Below are 19,471 nucleotides of genomic sequence, written 5' to 3'. Positions count from 1 at the left end.
TGCAGCCAGGCCCTTCTCTCTCTGAAGGCAGAGAGAGACTGTCTTTGCTTCTGACTTCCCTGGCCTTTTATAGGGGCCAGCTGTCACTCAGTTTGGGGCATGGCCTCACCTGCAGCCACTCCCTCAATCAGCCCAGCCTAGAGCAGCAGCTCTCAAGCCCTGCCAGGCTGCTTTTAAACCCCTCAGGGCAGGAGCAGGGGTTCACCCTGCTACAGCCTCTAACAAAAAGGGACGCTGTCAGTGCCTCCCAGTGGACAGAGCACTCACCTGGGATGTGGGAGACCCAGGTTCAGTTCCTCCTCTGCCTGATGTGAGAGAAGGGATTTGAACTTGGGTATCAGTCACTGCAGGAGAGTCAGTGGGCAAGAGAGAGAGAGTGAGACTGACTCTATAGCCTTGTGGTTTGGGTACTCACTTTGGAGATGGGAGACCTTCATTCAAAACCCCCTATTTAATTATCTATACACAGCCGAATAGTTTCAGTGTGGGGGAGAGATGTGCTGTAGAGTATCCTAGTGGCCAGGGCACTCTTGTGCACTGTATGGAACTCAAGTTCAAATCCCATTTTCATGTCAGGTAGAGGGTGGAATTGAACTCCAGGTTTTCCTCATTCCAGGCAGCTGCCCTAACCACTGGACTAAAAGTTAGAAGGGAGGTCATCACTGCCACTGCTTTTCTTACTCCACCACTCTTTTGGGAGGGGGGCGGGGAAAGAGGGGCTGAAATTATTTGTCAACTTCATGTTAAATTTGCAAATACTTTTGGGTCAACAAAACCTCAATTTTTCTTTCTGTCTGTCTATCTATCTATCTATCCACACATACATACTAAAGAGAAACACGTGATATTCTTACCACAGGCAGGAAATGGATCTTGATTTTCAAAGCTGCAGTTCTTGAGCTATGACAGTCCAAAGTTGGGAGCTATCTTTACTTTTAAATATCAGGCTTCTCAGAGCTGACCCAGATTTTGAAACATGTTGAGACTCGAGTCCTTCAACTGGTAGAGGCTTGAGTTTATTGCAGTAATGATGATACAAGTGGAATATAGAACAGAGGGTGACAACCACATACTTCTTGTTGCATCTCTTACTAGTCATTTAGAAGAGGCTTTATATCTCTTTTTTTATTGGAATGGGAAGATTAATTTAAGGGGAAAATAGCCCCTGAATATTCGCATTGGCTCTACTAGGAAAAAAAAAGGACTAGGAATTTTTCCTTCTTTCATTTGGCCGACAGTTTTGAAAAATGTATAATACCTTATGTCACTGCATAGGAATAATATATGTAGCATGGAAAAGTTACAGGCCAGAAAGGTAAATGTGTGTTAGGCTATATATGTTTATAACCAAGTTTTCCTCTCCAGGGGTGTGTTACAACAGCTGGGTTTTCCATTGCCATGACGGACTGCCTCTTCTGTAGTCCAATACAGCTGCAAAACTTTTGTCCTAAAGCAAATTTTTCATTTTCATGTCATGGTTGGGTATATTCTCTGTAAACTTGCAAAAATGTTCCAGTGTTTTTTTCCAGAATTTTAAAGGAGTTGTAAAGTTGAAACTGTTTCTTGAAATATACTGTAATTAAATCCTTGAGTGAATTTAAAGCTTAAAATTAAGCATGCAAAACAAACTTCAGAAACTAAAATTAAAATGAAATATTGAACACTGAGTATTAGTAAGGCCCTACCAAATTCACAGGCCATTTTGGTCAATTTCACAGCCAGGAGATTTTAAAATTGTCAGTTTCACATTTTCAGATGTTTACATCTGAATTTTCACAGTGTTGTAACCGGGGGGTCCCAACCCAAAAGGCTGTCAGAGTGTGGGGGTCACAAGGCTATTGTAGGAGGGTGGTGGAATTGCCATCCTTCTGCCCTGCTGCCTTTAGAGCTGGGCAGCCAGAGAGGAAGGATGCTGGCCAGGCGCCCAGCTTTAAAGCCAGCGCCACTGCCAGCAGCAGCGCAGAAGTGAGGGTCACAGTGTATGGTGGGGTGGGTTACCATATGTCTTGTTTTCCTGGCAGTCTCCCACCCGAGTGGAGGGATGACAGCTGGAGCCACAGCTTCCCCATACAGGGGGCGACAGCTGGAGCCGCAGCCTCCATGTAGGGGAGGTGGGGGGTGTAACAACTAGAGCCATTGCAGCTTCCTGAGGTTCTCGGAAATGGGTCTGACCCACCCTGGGAGTGGCCCCTGCAGGGAAAGAGGAAGTCTCATCCCTTCTCATCCCTGGCCAGTACTAACAGCTGGAGCCCTGTGCAGGGTAGGAGCCTCTAACTGGGGGCCAGATTTCATAGGGGAGATCAGATTTCATGGTCCATGATGCATTTTTCATGGCCATGAATTTTGTATGGCCATAAATATTAGTCACAGCTAAAGCTTGCAGTTGTTTGTCTCTCCTACAATGTCCATTTATGTTTGTATTGTACTGGGTTTCTTTCATTCTATAAGTTATGCCCTAGCAAAGGGTATTCTGGTTGAAATATACAATGATAGTGATACAGAGAAAAATAAAGAAATATGCCTGAATTAACTTTCATATTGTCCAGGTGATTTTAATTACTTGTGGTTTGATCAAGTGTGGCAGAAAGTGGTTTACAGTTGACTGATGCTATACAACTGAAACCCCAAAAATTAAATTTTGGGTGCACAAAACAGAGACTCTGAATTCAGAAACTCATTATAACATGTTCTAAACCAAAGTAGAAATGTAGCTGTGCCTAACAAAAGATGTAGCAGTTAATTTGTGATGGAGGCTGCCCTTGATGTACTCAAAAGGAAAAGATTTTGGGGGGACAGAGAGAAGAGAAAATCTAGACTCTTGTTTTTGTTCTTTTAGTTAATTAAATAACAATAACAAAATAAGTAGATTTGTCAATTGACATAGTGGTGAGACACTTATGTGATCTGACTCTCCCAAATAAGCTAGTTTAAAATAATATAGAAATGTGTAATAAGACATTTATTGCTGATGGGAACATAATGGGAGGAGTATCAGAGGGGTAGCTGTGTTAGTCTGGATCTGTAAAAAGCGACAAAGAGTGGGAGGAGACATTTTTCATTCCATTAGAAGGACTGTCATTCAGTCAGAATGTAAATCTCTGGGTCATTGGCCTATTCTTTTGCATATGCGGTCTAGTACAAACAATAGATCTGTACTAATTAGACAATAAATTGAAGATGTTCCAGTTTTTGACTCAGCTAGTTTCTTTATGTTTACAGTAATACAGTAACAACTGAAAACTGTCATGATGCAAAGGAAAGACAGGAAGAATAGTAAGATGCCAGTATGGCTTCATTAGGAGCTCTTTAATGACCTGAAAATCAAAAAGGAATCCTACGAAAAATGGATACATGGACAATTTGCTAAGGAGGAGTTCAAAAGAAGTAGCAACAGCATGTAGGGACAAAATTTGGAAGGCTGAGGCACAAAATGAGTTATACCTAGCAAAGGACAAAAAAGTCAGTAAGAGAAGGTTCTTTAAAAACACGAGAAACAAGAGAAAGATGAAGGGAAGTGTAGGTCCTCTACTTACCAGAGAAGGAGAATTAATAACTAATGACATCCAGAAGGCTGAAACAAAACACCTCAGTCTTCACTAGGGTACTTAAGAAATTAGCTGAAGCAATTTCAGAACCCTTAGCAATTATCTTTGAGAACATCTGGAGGACAGGTGAGGTCACAGAAGACTGGAGAAGGGCAAACATAGTACCTGTATTTAGAAAGGGGAACAAAGAGGACCTGGGAAATTATAAACCAGTGTTAGCCTAACTTTGATACCTGGGAAGATACTGGAACAAATTATTAAACAATCAGTTTGTAAGCACTTGAGGGTTATAAGTAATAGCCATAATGGATTTGTCAAGAACAAATCATGTCAAATCAACTTAGTTTCCTTCTTTGACAGGGTTACTGGCCTAGTGGACGGGGGGGAAGCAGTAGATGTGATGTAATCTTGCTTTTAGCTAGGCTTTTGAGACATTCCCACAGGACATTCTCATAAGCAAACTAGGGAAATACAGTCTAGATGAAATTACTATAAGGTGGGTTCACAACTTGTTGAAGGACCATACTAAAAACAAAAATTGAAGATATAACTATCTCCTAAAACTGGAAGGGACCTTGAAAGGTCATTGAGTCCAGCCCCCTGCCTTCACTAGCAGGACCAAGTACTGATTTTTTGCCCCAGCTTCCTAAGTGGCCACCTCATGGATTGAATTCACAACCCTGGGTTTAGCAGGCCAATGCTCATACCACTGAGCTATCCCTCCCCCTCAAAAAGTAGTTATCAGTAGTTTGCTGTCAAACTAGTAGCACATATCTAGTAGGATCTTGCAGGGGTCAGTCAATATTTTCAGTAATGACTTTGATAATGGAGTGGAGAGTATGCTTACAGCATTTGCAGACAACATGAAGATAGGACGGTTTGCAAGCACTTTGGAGGACAGGATTAGAATTCAAAAGGACCTTGAGAAATTGGAGAATTGGTCTGAATTCAACATGATGAAATTCAGTAAGGACAAGTGCAAAGCACTTCACTTAGGAATTTAAAATCAGATGCACACCTACAAAATGGGTAATAACAGTGTAAGTGGCAGTACTGCTGAAAAGGATCTGGGAGTTACAGTGCATCACACATTGAATACGAGTCAAAAACGTGATGCAGCTGTGAAAAAAGTTATCATTCTGGCGAGTATTACTAGGAGTGTACAATTCTGCATGCTACATTTTAGGAAAGATGTGGACAAATTCCAGAGTCCAGAGGAGATCAACAAAAATTATGAAAGGTGTGGAAAACCTGATCTGTGAGGAAAGGTTAAGAAAAATTGGGCATGTTTAGTCTTGATAAAAGAAGACTATAGGGGGGCCCTGCTAATAGTTTTCAAATATGTTAAGGGATGTTATTAAAGAGGACTGTGATCAATTGTTCTGCATGTCCACTGAATGTTTGAATGAAGGCTTAACCTGTGGCAAGGGATATTTATGTTAGATATTAGAAAAAAATTTCCAATTATAAGGATGGCTAAGCTTTGGAATAAGCTTCCAAGGGAGGTTGTGGAATCCCCATCATTGGAAGATTTTTAAACAGGTTGGACAGACACCTGTCAGGGATGATCTAGGTTTACTTGGGGTATGTCTTCACTACCGGCCGGATCCGCGGACAGCTATCGATCCAGCGGGGATCGATTTATTGCATCTAGTCTAGACGTGATAAATCGATCCTCGAGCGCTCTCCCGTCAACTCCTGTTCTCCAGCTTGGCGAGAGTCACAGGCAGAGTCGACGGGGGAGCAGCAGCAGTCGACTCACTGCGGTGAAGACACCACGGTAAGTCGATTTAAGTACATTGACTTCAGCTACGTTATTCACATAGCTGAAATTGAGTAAATTAGATCGATCCCCCCAGTGTAGACTAGGCCTTAGTCCTGCCACAACACAGGGGGCTGGACTTGATGACTTCTCAAGGGTCCCTTCTGGCTCTATGATTCTGTGTTACAATTTCAGTGTCTGAGCAGAGTGGGAATTTTATAAGGAATTTACTTTCTGTCAACAATTTGTTTTTCTAGGCAGAATCCTTGTTTGGTGACCAGAGCTGCATATCTTGATGTCCTTGTTGTGCTGAGTGATTATCTTGGGAAATCTAGAAGAAAAGGCAAGTCAACTGTAATATACAACTTCTAAATCTGCTGCAGGAAATTTCAGTGCTGTATTAATCCTGGGTGAGGGTTAGGGGGAATAGATGCACTAGTTAGACCAGTGGGAGCTGCTGGTGCTGAGCACTTTTGAAAATCTGGACACTTTGTGTAGGGGTCCAGATGAGGAGAAACTCGTGACCCATTGATATCTGTGAAAACCAGTACTGGCAGGGGCTGCTGAAGAGAAGGAGGGTTCCTTCCCGCCAGGGGTTAAAGGTGCTGCCTTTTCAGCATTCATGTTCCTTCTAGTCAAAAGCTTAAAAGTCAAACTCTGATCCCCTACGTAGCTCAAGCTTTCTAAGTAGTTCTATTTTATTGATGCAAAATTTCAAAGATGGAATAATGTCTCCAATCCACCCTGGAAAAAATGGGTAAGTTCCATGGGAGTATGGAAAACTTCATAGGGATCATTTCTGCAGTAGGGTGAGAAGTTTTACAGAAAGTCACACCTCCAAAGATTCAGCAGTTTGATTGTTTACATCATCAATGGGAAGTTCTTGGATGAAGGATGAATCAAAACTATTAATGGCATTAAACTGTTGCTTAGCATGTTATTTATGGTCATACAAAACACAATAAATGATGAAGTAAAGTGAAAGCATGATTAGAAGGCCAGGCCTCTGGAGTGTGACTGGAGGAAGGATAAATTCTGTGCAGCTATAATTAGCTTACTGTGTCTACGTATTGCACAGTTCTTCAGCATGGTGCTTTATTATTATCCTGTCCTTAGCCACTGGTACAGCAAGGTGAGTTAAGGACAGTTTTGTTGGTTTAATTCAAACCCATAACATAAGTGTTTTGTAGTTTAATTTTAATGCTGCATTTAACTAATTGAGACAAATCCTTTATTTATAAGAGGGTCCCTTCTGGAGGGAGACACTCTCAGAATTAAAACAAATACATTTCACTTGTTTCACACATTTTCTTGCTGAGGGGTTTCTGCAAGGCAAGAATAGATTTAACTTACATAGGAGTGCTGCCAGTCAGACTACTTGGCTAGCACCACTCCAGTTTTGGGGCAAAATTGGCAAGCTCAAGCTCCCAGGCAGAGCAAGAGCTGCAATTATCTGGTACTGCTTCATATCCCCCTCCCCCCAATGAGCTTTCCACCCCCAGGGACCCACAAGCTCTGGGCGACATTAAATCCAGCATAGCCTGATGCTGAATCCAAATGTATGCTTTTACTGACGGATCAAGCAAAAAGAGAAGCTGTGGGGAATGTGGTCTTAACCAAGCAGAAATATCTGAAGTAATAGCAGTGGGGATGTAGAAAATAGCCCCCAAAGGGGTATACTTCATGGGAAGAGGTTAGGAGGCAGAGGCCAATGCAAAGGGTTCATATATCCTGTGCAATGAAGAGGTTGCTCCTGCACCATGCCATGGGGCTGCAGGCTTAGTGGCTCCACGACTACGTAGATCCGATATAGAAACATTGAAATTCCCATCCTGGATCAGACTATTGCTGCATCTAATCTGGTATCCTGTCACAAACAGTGGCCAGTATCTGGTGCTTCAAAGGAAGGTACAAGAAATGTTGCAGAAAGTAGTTTTAGTATAACCTGCCCCCAGGGCAGGGACGGCTCCAGGGTTTTTGCCGCCCCAAGCAGCAAAAAAAACCAAAAAACAAACAAAATAAAACCGCGATCAGCAACAATTCATCGGTAGCTCCACCGCACCACTTTCTTCTTTGGTGGCACTTCGGCGGCAGGTCCTTCCCTCCAAGAGGGACTGAGGGACCCCGCTGCCGAATTGCCGCTGAAGAGCCTGATGTGCCGCCCCTTCTCCTTGGCCGCCCCAAGCACTTGCTTGCTGAACTGGTGCCTGGAGCCAGCCCTGCCCCAGGGAAAATTTCTTCCTATCCACAATAATTAGAGTTTGACTTGTGCCCTGAAACTTGAGGTTCTATATCTCTTCCAAAAGTCTCATTTTTAAAAAACACATGTAAAAATATATTTACTACTATAACTCCAGATATTCTTATCTGTCTAAATGTCCTGTCCTTCTTGGAATACTGATACGCTCAAAACATTCAAAACCTGCCTTCAAGACCATTAATTATTTTATATATTTTTATCATGTTTCCTCCTATTTGTGTCCTTTTCTAAGGTGAACAATCCCAGTCTTTTCAATCTCTCTTCATATAAGAATTTTTCCAAGCCCCTAATCATTCTTGTTGCCTGCTTCTGAGCCCCTTGTAATTCTGCACTAATCCTTTTTAAAACTGAGTGATCAAAATTAAATACAATATTCCAGGTGAGGGCATCTCATTGTTTTATATAGTGGCATTGTCATATTTTTTATCAATTTCCATCTCATCCCTTACGCATCCTAATGTCTTGTCTGCTTTTTGACAACTGCTGCACATAGATCAGAGATTTTTGTTGACCTGTCCACATCTGTCAATTCATCTGTTCCTTTCCAACCCTCATCTTTTGAGGAGCAGATTCATTACAGAGTCTCTTGCATTGCTGTGGCTGTACAAATGGTAGTGTCTCCACTCATGTCTGGGGGTTAGGGGATTTCATTCTCTATTCGCAGCTCCTGCAACTTGGGCTTTGTGCTGTGGGAAAATATGTGATCCTAAACAAACTGATATTGTGTATACATATTTATCTTTGTTCATGTGTACTCCACTGGGAAAGTCATTAAAATTTGTGTTCACATATGATAATTTCAAAATACTACATTACTTCAGTACATTTTCTATGAAAATGCATTTAAATAAAGTAGCGTTTATTGACTGAAAGAGCACTCTGTTATGTTATATACAACTAGAAGTGTCCTAATAATATATTAAAGAGAATCTGTAGCCTAAGCAGTGTTGTCTCAAGTCTTATACTGAAATACTGTAAGCAATCATTGCAATTTGAAGTTTTACATTCTTCATAGTTTAAACATCTTTCTCCAGTGAGTGTGTTTCTGGTTATGGGCCACAACTGTTCTATTTTATTCTTGATTTGTAAAGTTGTTTCAGTAAAATAAAAGGGGGATGGACAAGTCCAAATAAAACTGTTTCTTAGTGTGTTTATATAAGAGGCCCCAGGAAGTGCTGTATATGAGTTCCAGGCCACAGACTGAAACTGATTTTCATCAACACAAACTGGAATGTAGTGTAATGAGTCTGCAACTGGTTAAAATCAGACCACTTCTAATTGATTGTGCCTGTCAAAGGGGTTACAATTACAAAGACATTTTCAGAGTACAACCATGCCTAGTCTTTTCCTATTTTACATTTACTTTCTGTCAATGATTTGTTCTCTTCAATAAATAAAACCTCTCTGTTAAAGTCCAGTTTAGACCATGTGGAATTTGCTACACAAATTCAAAGCAATTTAAGATGCAGGAAAGGGAGGCGAGGCAGCAGTGGTAGAGACTAAAACTATCTTGCTCAAATAAAAATTGATTATAACCCCAAAACTATATGATGAGATAAGGTCCAGAAGTATTTATCATCTTAAAAAGGCTAGATATTCTGCCTTACTGCACTTCCTCAGAAACCTTTATTAAAATTAGAGACTTGCATCATAAGTTTGCACAGTTTAGTCTCTGTACACACAAAAAACGTATTTGGAATGTGTAACAACAAATATCATACAGTAGTCAGCTTCTTAAAGCACATCTGGCCACTGTTCATTTGTTTCCCAGTCTGAAAGCCCTTATGCTCCTCAAGCAGTATGCAAAGTTTTGATGCTTAGAGCTAGCTTCTGCTGTTCTTTTGGATCTCAGTGCTAAGACTCCTAAGACGCCACATGACCCAAGATAATGTAAATTTTCAAGAAATGTTTTACCTTTCACTTTTCTTATAGGTTATAACTACAGTTGAAACAAGGTGAAAACTGGTTCAAATCCAAACTTTTTATATCATTCAGATATATAGCACTTTCTCTGTAGCTCCAAAAAGACCTCTTCTGCCTTTGTTGAAATCCATTTTAAGGTTTCATCTGGTTTAGCTTCTTTGCTGAGCTGGTTCCTATCTTCAGTGGTTATAATAATACCTAACACAGTTATAGTACTGCATACCTTTAAACCATTATGTCTATGTTAACCATCTACAGGACTATGTTGGCCACAGTCTTCAAATCTGGCATGTTCCAGGGTTTTTCCAATTTAATGAGGGAGGACTATGCATTCTGGAGCTCCTCTGACTTGGGGAAGCCTGGGAACTTTAAAATTTGTAACTTGTAACAAGTGTATCCTGCTGGAGAATAGCCAAGTACTCTCCCTCCAAATAGAACAGCACTACAGTGGACAACATAGGAGATTAGGGAGATGGGGAGTCAGGGAATTATTGGTGATAGGAAATTCAGAGAGTCAGGTAGCTTATTAGTAAAAGGTAGTGGAAAGTAAAGAGGAAACTGATTTGAGTTGAAGGAGGGAGGCAGAAAAGAAAGTGGTCACTTCACTATGCAACCTTAGAAGAAGTTTGTCTGATACATGCAATCTTGACATTGCCTGATTTTTTTTTCATTGCTACTGAGACTGATTAGCCATAGTGGTAAACTATATGGGCTGACTTTCCTAATAGAAGTTTCCCAAAAATAATAAGCCATCTTGGCAAAAGGACTTTCTTGCTGGTATAACTTCATCTACACTGGCTTTTGCTGGTATAGGTTTGTTGATTGGGGAAAGATTTTTTCACAGTCCTGACATAGCTGTGCTGGCAAACTTTTAAGTGAGGGCCTGGCCTCAGCCAGCATTTCCTGAATTTTGAATGCTTGATTGTCAACTTTAATGTTGCATTAAATCTACTTGTTTTGCATGGTATTATTACTTGTATTTTCAATAATATCCCAAAGCATAGAACTAATACAGTAATGGGAGAGTGGACTTCCAAGTTCTAAACGGAATAAAATGTAGTAGAGACTTGTGTCCCTGAGGCAAGCGAGAGTCTGAATGCAGGCAATAAAAGGGTCTGTTGAATAGGTCCAGTTTCACAACTACACTGTTCAGTGTAGATCTGCGTTTTATGGCTTAATAGAAGAATTGACTGACAAATAAGAGTGATTGAGAAAAAATATTATTTATCTGAACCTGCTCCAGAATTTCCATGGGAATGCAACAGAACCCAGGGACCTTGCCACAAAATTTAGGTCCAGTTTGCTACAGGATATACATCGGGCCAGGTTTGTATTTCTAGTTATTTTTGAAAATTCTAAAAAACACCAGCTGAAGTCAGTAAGAACTCCTGCTCATGTTGTACTATTGCACAATTACATTCAGCATTGGCCTTTGCCAGAAACAGTGTACAAGGCTGGATGGACTATCCATCTGTTTAGGTGCAAAATTTTTATTACCAGATTTCTCTAAAGAGCACACTCATCTGGATTCCGGGCTGCTGCTCTCTAATTCCTTAGTGGCAGGTAACTCCAGCTGGTTAGTAGGTGTCATGGTGCGCGACTCACCGCTGCAGCACCTCCTGCTGGTCGTCTCAGGGAATTAGTGTTTCCAGCCTCCAGAGCTCCCTCTGCAGGCCAGTGTCCCACTGCCGCTCCCAGGACCTGGTGTCCCTTGTCTTTGGGGTGCTGCCCCCTGGCAATGCCCCCTCAGTCTCAGGGTCTCCCCACCCGGGGAACCCGCAACCCTCTATCCCCACCTTGCCTCGGTCGTGGGCTACTGCCAGTCACCATCTAGCCCCCGCTCACTGGGGCAGACTGCAGTGTAAAAGCCCCTACCTACCTGTGGGCTGCCCCTTGCAACCACAGTACCTAATTGGCCTTCCACTAGGCCGCAGCCTGGGGGGTTTCCAGGCTGGAGCTCCCCAGCTCCCTTGGCCTTCCCCCAGCCCTGCCCCACTCCAGGTACCTTCTCTCAGCTCCCTGCCGCCAGGTCCCTCCCTCTCAAAGCTACAGAGAGTCTGTCTCTGGCTTCTGGCCCCAGCCCTCTTATAAGGGCCAGCTGGGCCCTCATTAAGCTGGCCTCGGCCTGATTGGGGCGTGGCCCCAGCTGAGACTGCTTTCCCCAATCAGCCCCGCTTTTCCTTCTCTGCCACAGCCCTCTCCCCGGGCTGTTTTCAGCCTTTTAAGGCAGGAGCCCAAGGCTACGACATGGCTACAACACGGCATACATTCTCCGTATAACAGGTGGGAAACCCTCCAAGACACAACCTTCCCTCCGCAGACAGATGTCCCTTTATTTGTGCCATTCAGTGATTTGGCAATAGCTCTTGTCAATAGCTCTTTTCAATTAATAAAAAGCAAATATATATATAAAATTATAATATGAGCTCTAATAGTAAATGGCAGCGTTTGCACAGAGTAGTGTGCAAAAGCAGATATTTGTTTATTTAACATACTGTTCTCCCATAAATCAAATAAGAATATATAAATAAAGAAGAAAAGGAAACCAGTCAAAGCTACCAGAAAAAAGATGAAAGAAAAGTCTATGTATAAGTCCTTAATAGACACTTTTTTCTACTATGCATCTACTGCCAGCCTCCTCGGGCCCAGTTCTGTCCTCAGATATGCATACTCCTTTTGACTTCAGAAGTACTGTAGCGTTATATACCATTTTCAAAAATACTGTTGCTTCAGTAGGAGAGAGAAAACCATGAGTATGATCTCAAAGGTGTGAACCTAATGGAATAAAGCCATTAGAATTTCATGTCCATATTTAGATTTTTGACAGTTTAAGAGTGGGATTTTCAGAAGTTCCGAGCATTTGCCTAACTCTGCTTTTATTAATGTCAATGGGAGTAAAGTTAGACTAATGCTGAGTGTTTTGACAATTGTACCCTATGTCGACAGCTCCTTTTGATGCTAGAACATAGCAGGTCAGTAATCCAGGTAAAGTCATTTTATTGAAATTGAAAAACTAGATTCTGACTTGCATGCCAACTTTTAGCATTTTATTCCTTATATCAAGTGTTGTAGGTTTCACAAGCATTGTGCAGATTGGTATCCAATTAGCATTCTCAGTCCCATGATGCACTGTAGTAAATAAACTAATAAACTGGACAGATCTGACTTATTTTTAGGTATCTTTAAGGGCTCATATTTATCAGTAGGTACAACTGCAAGAATATAGTGCATCTGAAATGTGTGAGACACAAAAAACAGGCAATCAGTAAAGTTGTCTGGCATTTTATTTTTGTTTTACACCACATGGCCATGCTATCCTTAGAACAAATATTTTACAGTGGTGTTATCTTTGTCAAATATATTTGTGGTTTTCTTTGCTAATTAGAACGCATAGTACTTGTCCTGAGTTTCTGCCAAATGTAATAAACTTTGTTTAGCTTCCATATATTATCAAAACTCCAAACGTTTTACAGTAACTAGTTTGTGAAAATGAAGCTGGAATCTCCAAAACAGTTTGTCTCAGTGATAAACTCGTAGATATTATATATAATTCTAAAGCTGAGAATCTGGGTGTTTTCATTTTATACAACTTGCTCTTAAAAGGAAGCTAAATGCTAAGTAAAGTAAGCTTTCCCAAAGGCTAACTTAAAAATTAATAATGGTAAAATGGTAAAATCCAGGAAAAATAGTTAAAAGTACTTTATACTCCTTACAACTTGAATAATTAACGTGACAAGAATAAGTATAAGGTCAGTTATTTTAATGAGATTTTAACTTTCTTTACCTAAATCTCTAAGAAATGTGGCCAAACAGTTATAACGGGGGCGGGGTAGGGGGGGAGAGAGGGACCGTTGGCAGCTTACAAATGCCTGCTTTGATTATTTGGTCTAATTAGGTTAAATTTAACAAATTCCATCTGAACAAATTGAAAACAATTTTCATCTGTTCATTATGTCATAAATTATGTAAACTGTGGGTGCAGATGCATTTAATGTGGTACATGGTCAATGCCATTCTTTTGACTAAAGATTTAAAACATATTTTTAGAATGTGCAGACTTTTAGATAGTTTACTCCCACTGACTTTCAACATGAAATTTGGTTGGATTACCCAGTATTCTGGTTTAATAAAATTAGCTCCTTGTCCTGGAAAAGATTGGTATTCTAGGCAAAAAGATGATTTTTCCCTATATATACATAGAATTTGAAAAATCTGTCTCACCTGGCTACTTGCCTAATTAGGTATTTATGGGTGTCATCGTCATTTATCATTGCACCTCACAAACATTACTAAACAGCCCAATGAGGAAAGGAAATATTTAGTCCCATTTTACACATAGAGAACTGAGGGACGAAGCATCAGAAAGGGGGGCACCATTGATGCCAGCTCTTGCAGTTTTATCACAAGTCTCACAATATTCAGATTTTTTTTAAAAGATTCTTGTGAATTGCTGATTTCTGCCTTCAATCTTATGAAATTTTTCCCTCATCCAAAATGGCCAGCATCCCTCATTATTGTCAACATAACTGAAGCCACATGTCGCCTTCCAACAAGATGGCCACCATGTGTCTCTCATCTTTGCAAATGAAAGAAAGGCTTCTCCCAGCAAAAATGATTGCCATCTCCCACTGCTTCATATAGGGCTGACACCAGCTGCCATCAGGGACAGTGGTGGCACCTTAATCACCATGTGAGGGTCAGGGGACAGGAGAATGCTATTCAGGGTAGTGTTAGGGAATTGGACAGGGAACTGTGAGGAATCACGAATGTGTAAGAAGCAAGAGGCAGAACAAGGGAAGAGTACAAGGAAATATGTGTTGAGACAGGAGGGAGACTGAGGAGGGTGCAATGGAAAATAAGCGGGCAGGAGGAGTGGGGATAGGAGACAGACTCAGGGCAGTTGCAGGGAATTGTGGGGGCAATGAGAAGACTTGAGGGGGCTGCAGGGGAATGTGGCATAACAGGAAGAATATGATGGATTGGGGACTCTGAAAGGATATGTGGGAGACCAGTTCATATTGGAGAAGGTGGAGGAGAGGATAGTGGGGAGAACATGGAGAGAAAATGTAAGAGTGCAGGTGCCTATCCTTTGTCTAGTTAGGAGGTAGGAGTGGAGAAGGGTAGAAAGTAGCTCTCCACCCCCAAGGGGATAGGTGAGAGTAAGTGGAGACACTTCTGGTTGTTGAACAGAGAAGTCACATTCAGGGCCAATCAGAGGGGGGGCCAGGAGGGCCATTTGGCCTGGGCCTCAAGCTCAAAGGAGGCCTCAAATTTAGACACTTGATAAATTTCACTACTTGTTTTTATGCGCATCCCTATCGGACCAAAATGTGACACGCTCTCTCAGTTTAGAGATGCAAATTTAAGCAAATAAGAGATGTGATTTGGTAAAAGACATTTTTTTTTGTTAACTGATATAGATTTTGTCATATTAAAGAGTTAAAATGTTCATAAATATTAATAAAAAGATATCAGTTCTGATGGCACAAGATAAGATCATGTGTCGTCATTTTTTATTTTTATTATGGCTAGGACCTCAAAAGCTGGAAGTGGCCCAGGCCTCTCTGGGCCTCTGAGGGGGCCTGGTCACATTTTGTGTGTGTGAACTTTGAACATGAAATTATCATAGGAGATTATTATTTGGGAGTAGACAGACAGCTTCTTCCAAAAGGTGAAAAAAATCAGACAGGAGACTAGCTAGAGCAACAGAAGTATCTGCATTAAAGTACAATACACTAAGTTTTAAACATTAATTTCAACGTGCATAGGGCTTGTCTTCACTGCAGAGTTAATGTGAGTTATAACTTGAGTCTTGCCTCTAACTTGAGTCCCATCGATACATACACATTCTGAACTCAAGTGTGGTGGTGCAGGGGGTACAGGTTACAGCTCATGTTAGCACAATTTATTAGCTGCTGATCCAATCACTGTACCTCTGGAGTGGTATTTTACAGTGTGGCTGCTCTCATTCGAGCTAGGCTAACTCAAGAGGAGTTAACTCAAGCATATAAAACTTGAGTTAACTATACAATGAAGACATCACCATAGGCTTTTAGATAGGACTAGTAGAACTAAAATGTTCTCTTATTTTAGTTATAAATAGAGTTTGAATTAATTCAAAAAAGGTACTCCTAAACTCGACTCACAAGCCAAGCTCCACCTAACAGTAGACAGTGCTGAAGTTCAAAATATCATCACGCAAGCTCTGCTGGGTTTCACTGGAGTCCTCAGGCATTGCTCACTCTCATTGGGGTTTGGATACACCCATAGGCAGGACTGGACTAAGGCATAGGCAGAAGAGCAGTGTGACTAGGGCCCCGGGTCATGTGATGTCAGGATCTAAGCTTTCATTTAAAAAAAAATGTTTGTTGTCCTTATGGTTGTAAAGAAAAGCTTGAAAATGTGACCATCACGTAACCAATACCATGAGGGCTGCCTGAGCCTGCAGCCGGCCTTCAGTAGAGAGAAGAGAAGCCACCAGGTCTTGCATCCACATTAAGAGTAGACCAGGTAGCTAGCCCCAGTCTTGCCACTTTTGGGTGCAACTACCACCAAGACACTCTTTGCTGCTATTGTGGCTGTGGGAACCCTCCATGTGGTAGTGTTTCAGAACTGACTAAGGAGAGCACCGTGTTTGGACCTGCTAAAACTGAGGGCAGTTCCACATTCCTCTTTCCTTCTACTCTCAGCAGTGGTGGTGGAGGAAAGGCATAGTTGCCCAAGAGTGAGGTAGGGCATCCATTCCCAGCTATGATATAGACTGGAATATCTGTGACCACTAAGTTGTTAAATGGTTGGCTAATCAGCCAGTCTCCCATCTCAGAGATCCCTTACTATGTTCCACGTGGAGGGAGGCTAGGGGACGGTCTGCCCAGGAAAGTGTCTGAGTTGTTTCTACATTTAGACTTGAATTTGTTTCCTATCCTTGATGGATGATGTATGCAAATTGCATAATTTGTCCCAATTAGATTATGTCATCATTTTACAGATCGGCATCTATCTCTTCCAAGAGATTTATGCTGCGTAGATTTTTGGTCCTTGAACATCTTCCCTGAGTTTGCTTCTCTACCTAGAATACTTGCATCTATTGTCAAGACTCTGGGGCTCGGTGTAACTAAAGGACTTGTGATATTTTTAATAGTCCAACACAGCAGACAATGGATCATCCATGGAGATATTCAATCCTTAGACTGATTCCAAAGGACAAGAATAAATCTCCGGCATTCTAGCCTTGTCTATGCAGAAGACCCAGAGCCTCAGTAACTGTAGATATAGATAGACAATGATGTTGCTGTTCTCTGAGCTCCTGTTCCCCTATATCTTTTGTGTAGGGAATAAAACCACTAAGAACACACAAGTCTGGAGCATGCTTAGAGTCCACTGCATCTTTCAATGAGACACCCAGTGATACTCAAATCAAGAGGACATTTAGGAATGGGTACAGAGAAGTTCCTAGAGACTTTAACTAAAACCTGCATGAGTTCCCTAAGAGCTGATAACTGATGGACCTGAAGGAAGTCTTACAAATAGATTATTTTTTAATGTGGTATAATGGCATCTTTCCTCATACAGTGTTAATAAATATATGTCACAACGATACGGATCACCTGGGTGTTGTTAGCTTTCAGAAAAGACTCACTCTGTACCTCCTTATAATTAGGGCCCACCAAATTCACGATTCAGTTTAGTCGTTTTCATGTGTTCAGATGTTTACATCTGACATTTCATGGTGGTGTAACTGTGGGGATCCCGAACCAAAAAGCAAGCAGGGTGGGAGGGTCGCCAGGCTACTGTAAGTGAGTCATGGGATTGCCACCCTCACTTCTGCCATGCTGCGGGCAGGGGCGCTGCCTTCAGAGCTGGGCAGCCAGAGAGGAAGGATCCTGGCCACACACCCAGCTCTAAAGCCAGAGCCTTTGCCAGCAGCAGCGTAGAAGTGAGGGTTGCAGGGTATGGGGGAGTTGTTACCATATGTCCGGTTTTCCTGGCAGTCTCCCATCCCACCCAGTGGGGGGCTGACAGCTGGAGCTATTTTACAAGTTCTTGTATTTCACCCATTTGAAATGATGGGCTCAATACCCATTGAAGGCCATTTCATAGTGGTTCCTGATTCTGACATAACCACATAATGTATCATTCCACCCTTCCTAAGGAGTTGCCTTTTCCTCCTTTAAAAGCGTTCAAATGCTGTTACTAACAGTATTTAGGTATTTCTGCAGTTTTGGAAGGCCTCATAGGGCAGGGTGGAGTAAAAGTGTATTATTTTTGAGCTCTCAATATGCTAACTTTAATCATTCTTTCTGTCTTTATTGCCACACCACCTTGAGCTTTAATCCTGAGCTTTAAATCTGTGTGATCTTATAAACAAAGCAGGAAGTGACTTGAAAACGACTTGAATGGGAGCTATCCAAGGAACATCTGAATGCTTCAGGAAGTGCTATTGGTGATTCTGCAGGTGCTATTCTTCCTTCCAAATTAGTACTGATGCAGTGATGGTAGGGGACAGTGAGCTGCTGGAGCTGATGTGTTTCAGTTCAGTTGTAAATCCAGGTTCCTAACCAGTTCTAATCATGTTGACTAACTCTGGTAATTCCATTCTGCCATCCTTATTTCCCTCTGCAGTTTCAAATGAATAAGGGATTCTTCGCTTCCTGACTGGCTAGATGAGAGTAGATCACAAGTGAGAGGAAAACACCTACCAGCATTGCTGTGGGAGATGCTAATATATCCATGACTTCATGGAGCCTCCCCAAGATATTTTATGGAATTTATGTTTTTCATTTAGAAACCAGATGTCCTTGGGTGAAGTAGTATCTATTTTCCCCATATATAGTAAATACATTAAAAGATTCTGAGGCATTCAGATACTACAATGATGGGAACCATGTTAATATCCTGTGGGAGAGGGGCAGTTCCTTCTCATCCCAGTCAAGTACTGAGGGTCACCTCATTTGTTCCTTGTTTGTACTTCCTCCTTCATTCTTGAGGCTCCTTGTTACATCTGTCACCATCCGGGTTAAGGAGGACTCAACAAAACTCCCTTTGCTGCTTGCAAACATCACTGCTTAGTCAGCCATGGGTGGTTCCTGTTCCCTCTTGCAGCAGCTGATTACCCGGACTATGCAGAATGTTTTTGTTTGTTTGGTATTTTAATAACAGACACAGACATTTACTTTGGTAATTAATGTGTTTATCGGTTTAGTCAAAAGTTTTGAGTTTGGCCAAAGAAAAGAGTTAAGCAGAAAAATAAATATTTCTATAAAAGCCTGGAAAAATGTCTTCATGCCAAGGTATAAAAACAAGAATATTTTCACTATATTGAGATAAGAGGTATTTATTTTTGTGGAGAATAATTTTGGAGAGAATATGGAGCATTGTTGGTATCCTAAGGCAAAGCAAATATGCAAAAATATTACCAAGTGGGCCTCCAGTTCCTGTTTTAAGGTTTCCAATACTAACAGGACATTATTTGAAACATGAAGAATTAGGTACAAATTATCCAATCTCCCACCATACACAAGGAAGCCGGAAATCATCCAAATACAGAAAAAGTGTCTGGTATGTGTAGAAAAAGGAGAGAGATACCAGAATGACATTATCCCCCTGCAACATGCAGTGTAAGCCCGATAGATGTTTGGCCCTGCATTTTTGAGGTGTCAGAATAATTCCCCTCAAAATCTATGGGCATTTACTCCATAAGCTTATGCTGTCCCTACAGCCTTGCAAAGCTATAATGAAAGCTTACTGACTAGGTGTAAAATCTGCTCACCCTGTTGTACCATGAACCATACCCTATGTCCCTGAAAAAAATTACTTGTTTTGAGCAAGGGGGCAAGTGAAATTTTGCATGTCTAAAATACCGTTGTGGACAGCTCTGAAGCAATCTGAGGACACAGACTCTCTAAATATGAGGCCTTTAGTTTTGGAACCAAAATGCTTGAACTTGAAACTTTTTCTCATTTATATGATTAGTTTATACTG

At 41.4% G+C, this 19,471-nt stretch overlaps 1 protein-coding gene across 2 annotated transcripts in view; it reads left to right on the top strand.

Moving 5' to 3' along the window:
* Positions 1 to 19,471, top strand: part of THADA (THADA armadillo repeat containing) — a 338,022-nt gene that overhangs the window by 257,091 nt on the left and 61,460 nt on the right. For both annotated transcript variants that reach the window (XM_045011459.1, XM_045011458.1), the window contains one exon: positions 5,565 to 5,650. In XM_045011459.1, the coding sequence (XP_044867394.1) occupies positions 5,565 to 5,650 (86 nt within the window). The remainder of the gene's footprint in view (positions 1 to 5,564; positions 5,651 to 19,471) is intronic.

This window comes from Mauremys mutica, chromosome 3, assembly GCF_020497125.1.
Source record: "Mauremys mutica isolate MM-2020 ecotype Southern chromosome 3, ASM2049712v1, whole genome shotgun sequence".
Lineage (NCBI taxonomy): Eukaryota > Metazoa > Chordata > Testudines > Geoemydidae > Mauremys > Mauremys mutica.
This window is presented reverse-complemented; position numbering and strand designations above follow the sequence as displayed.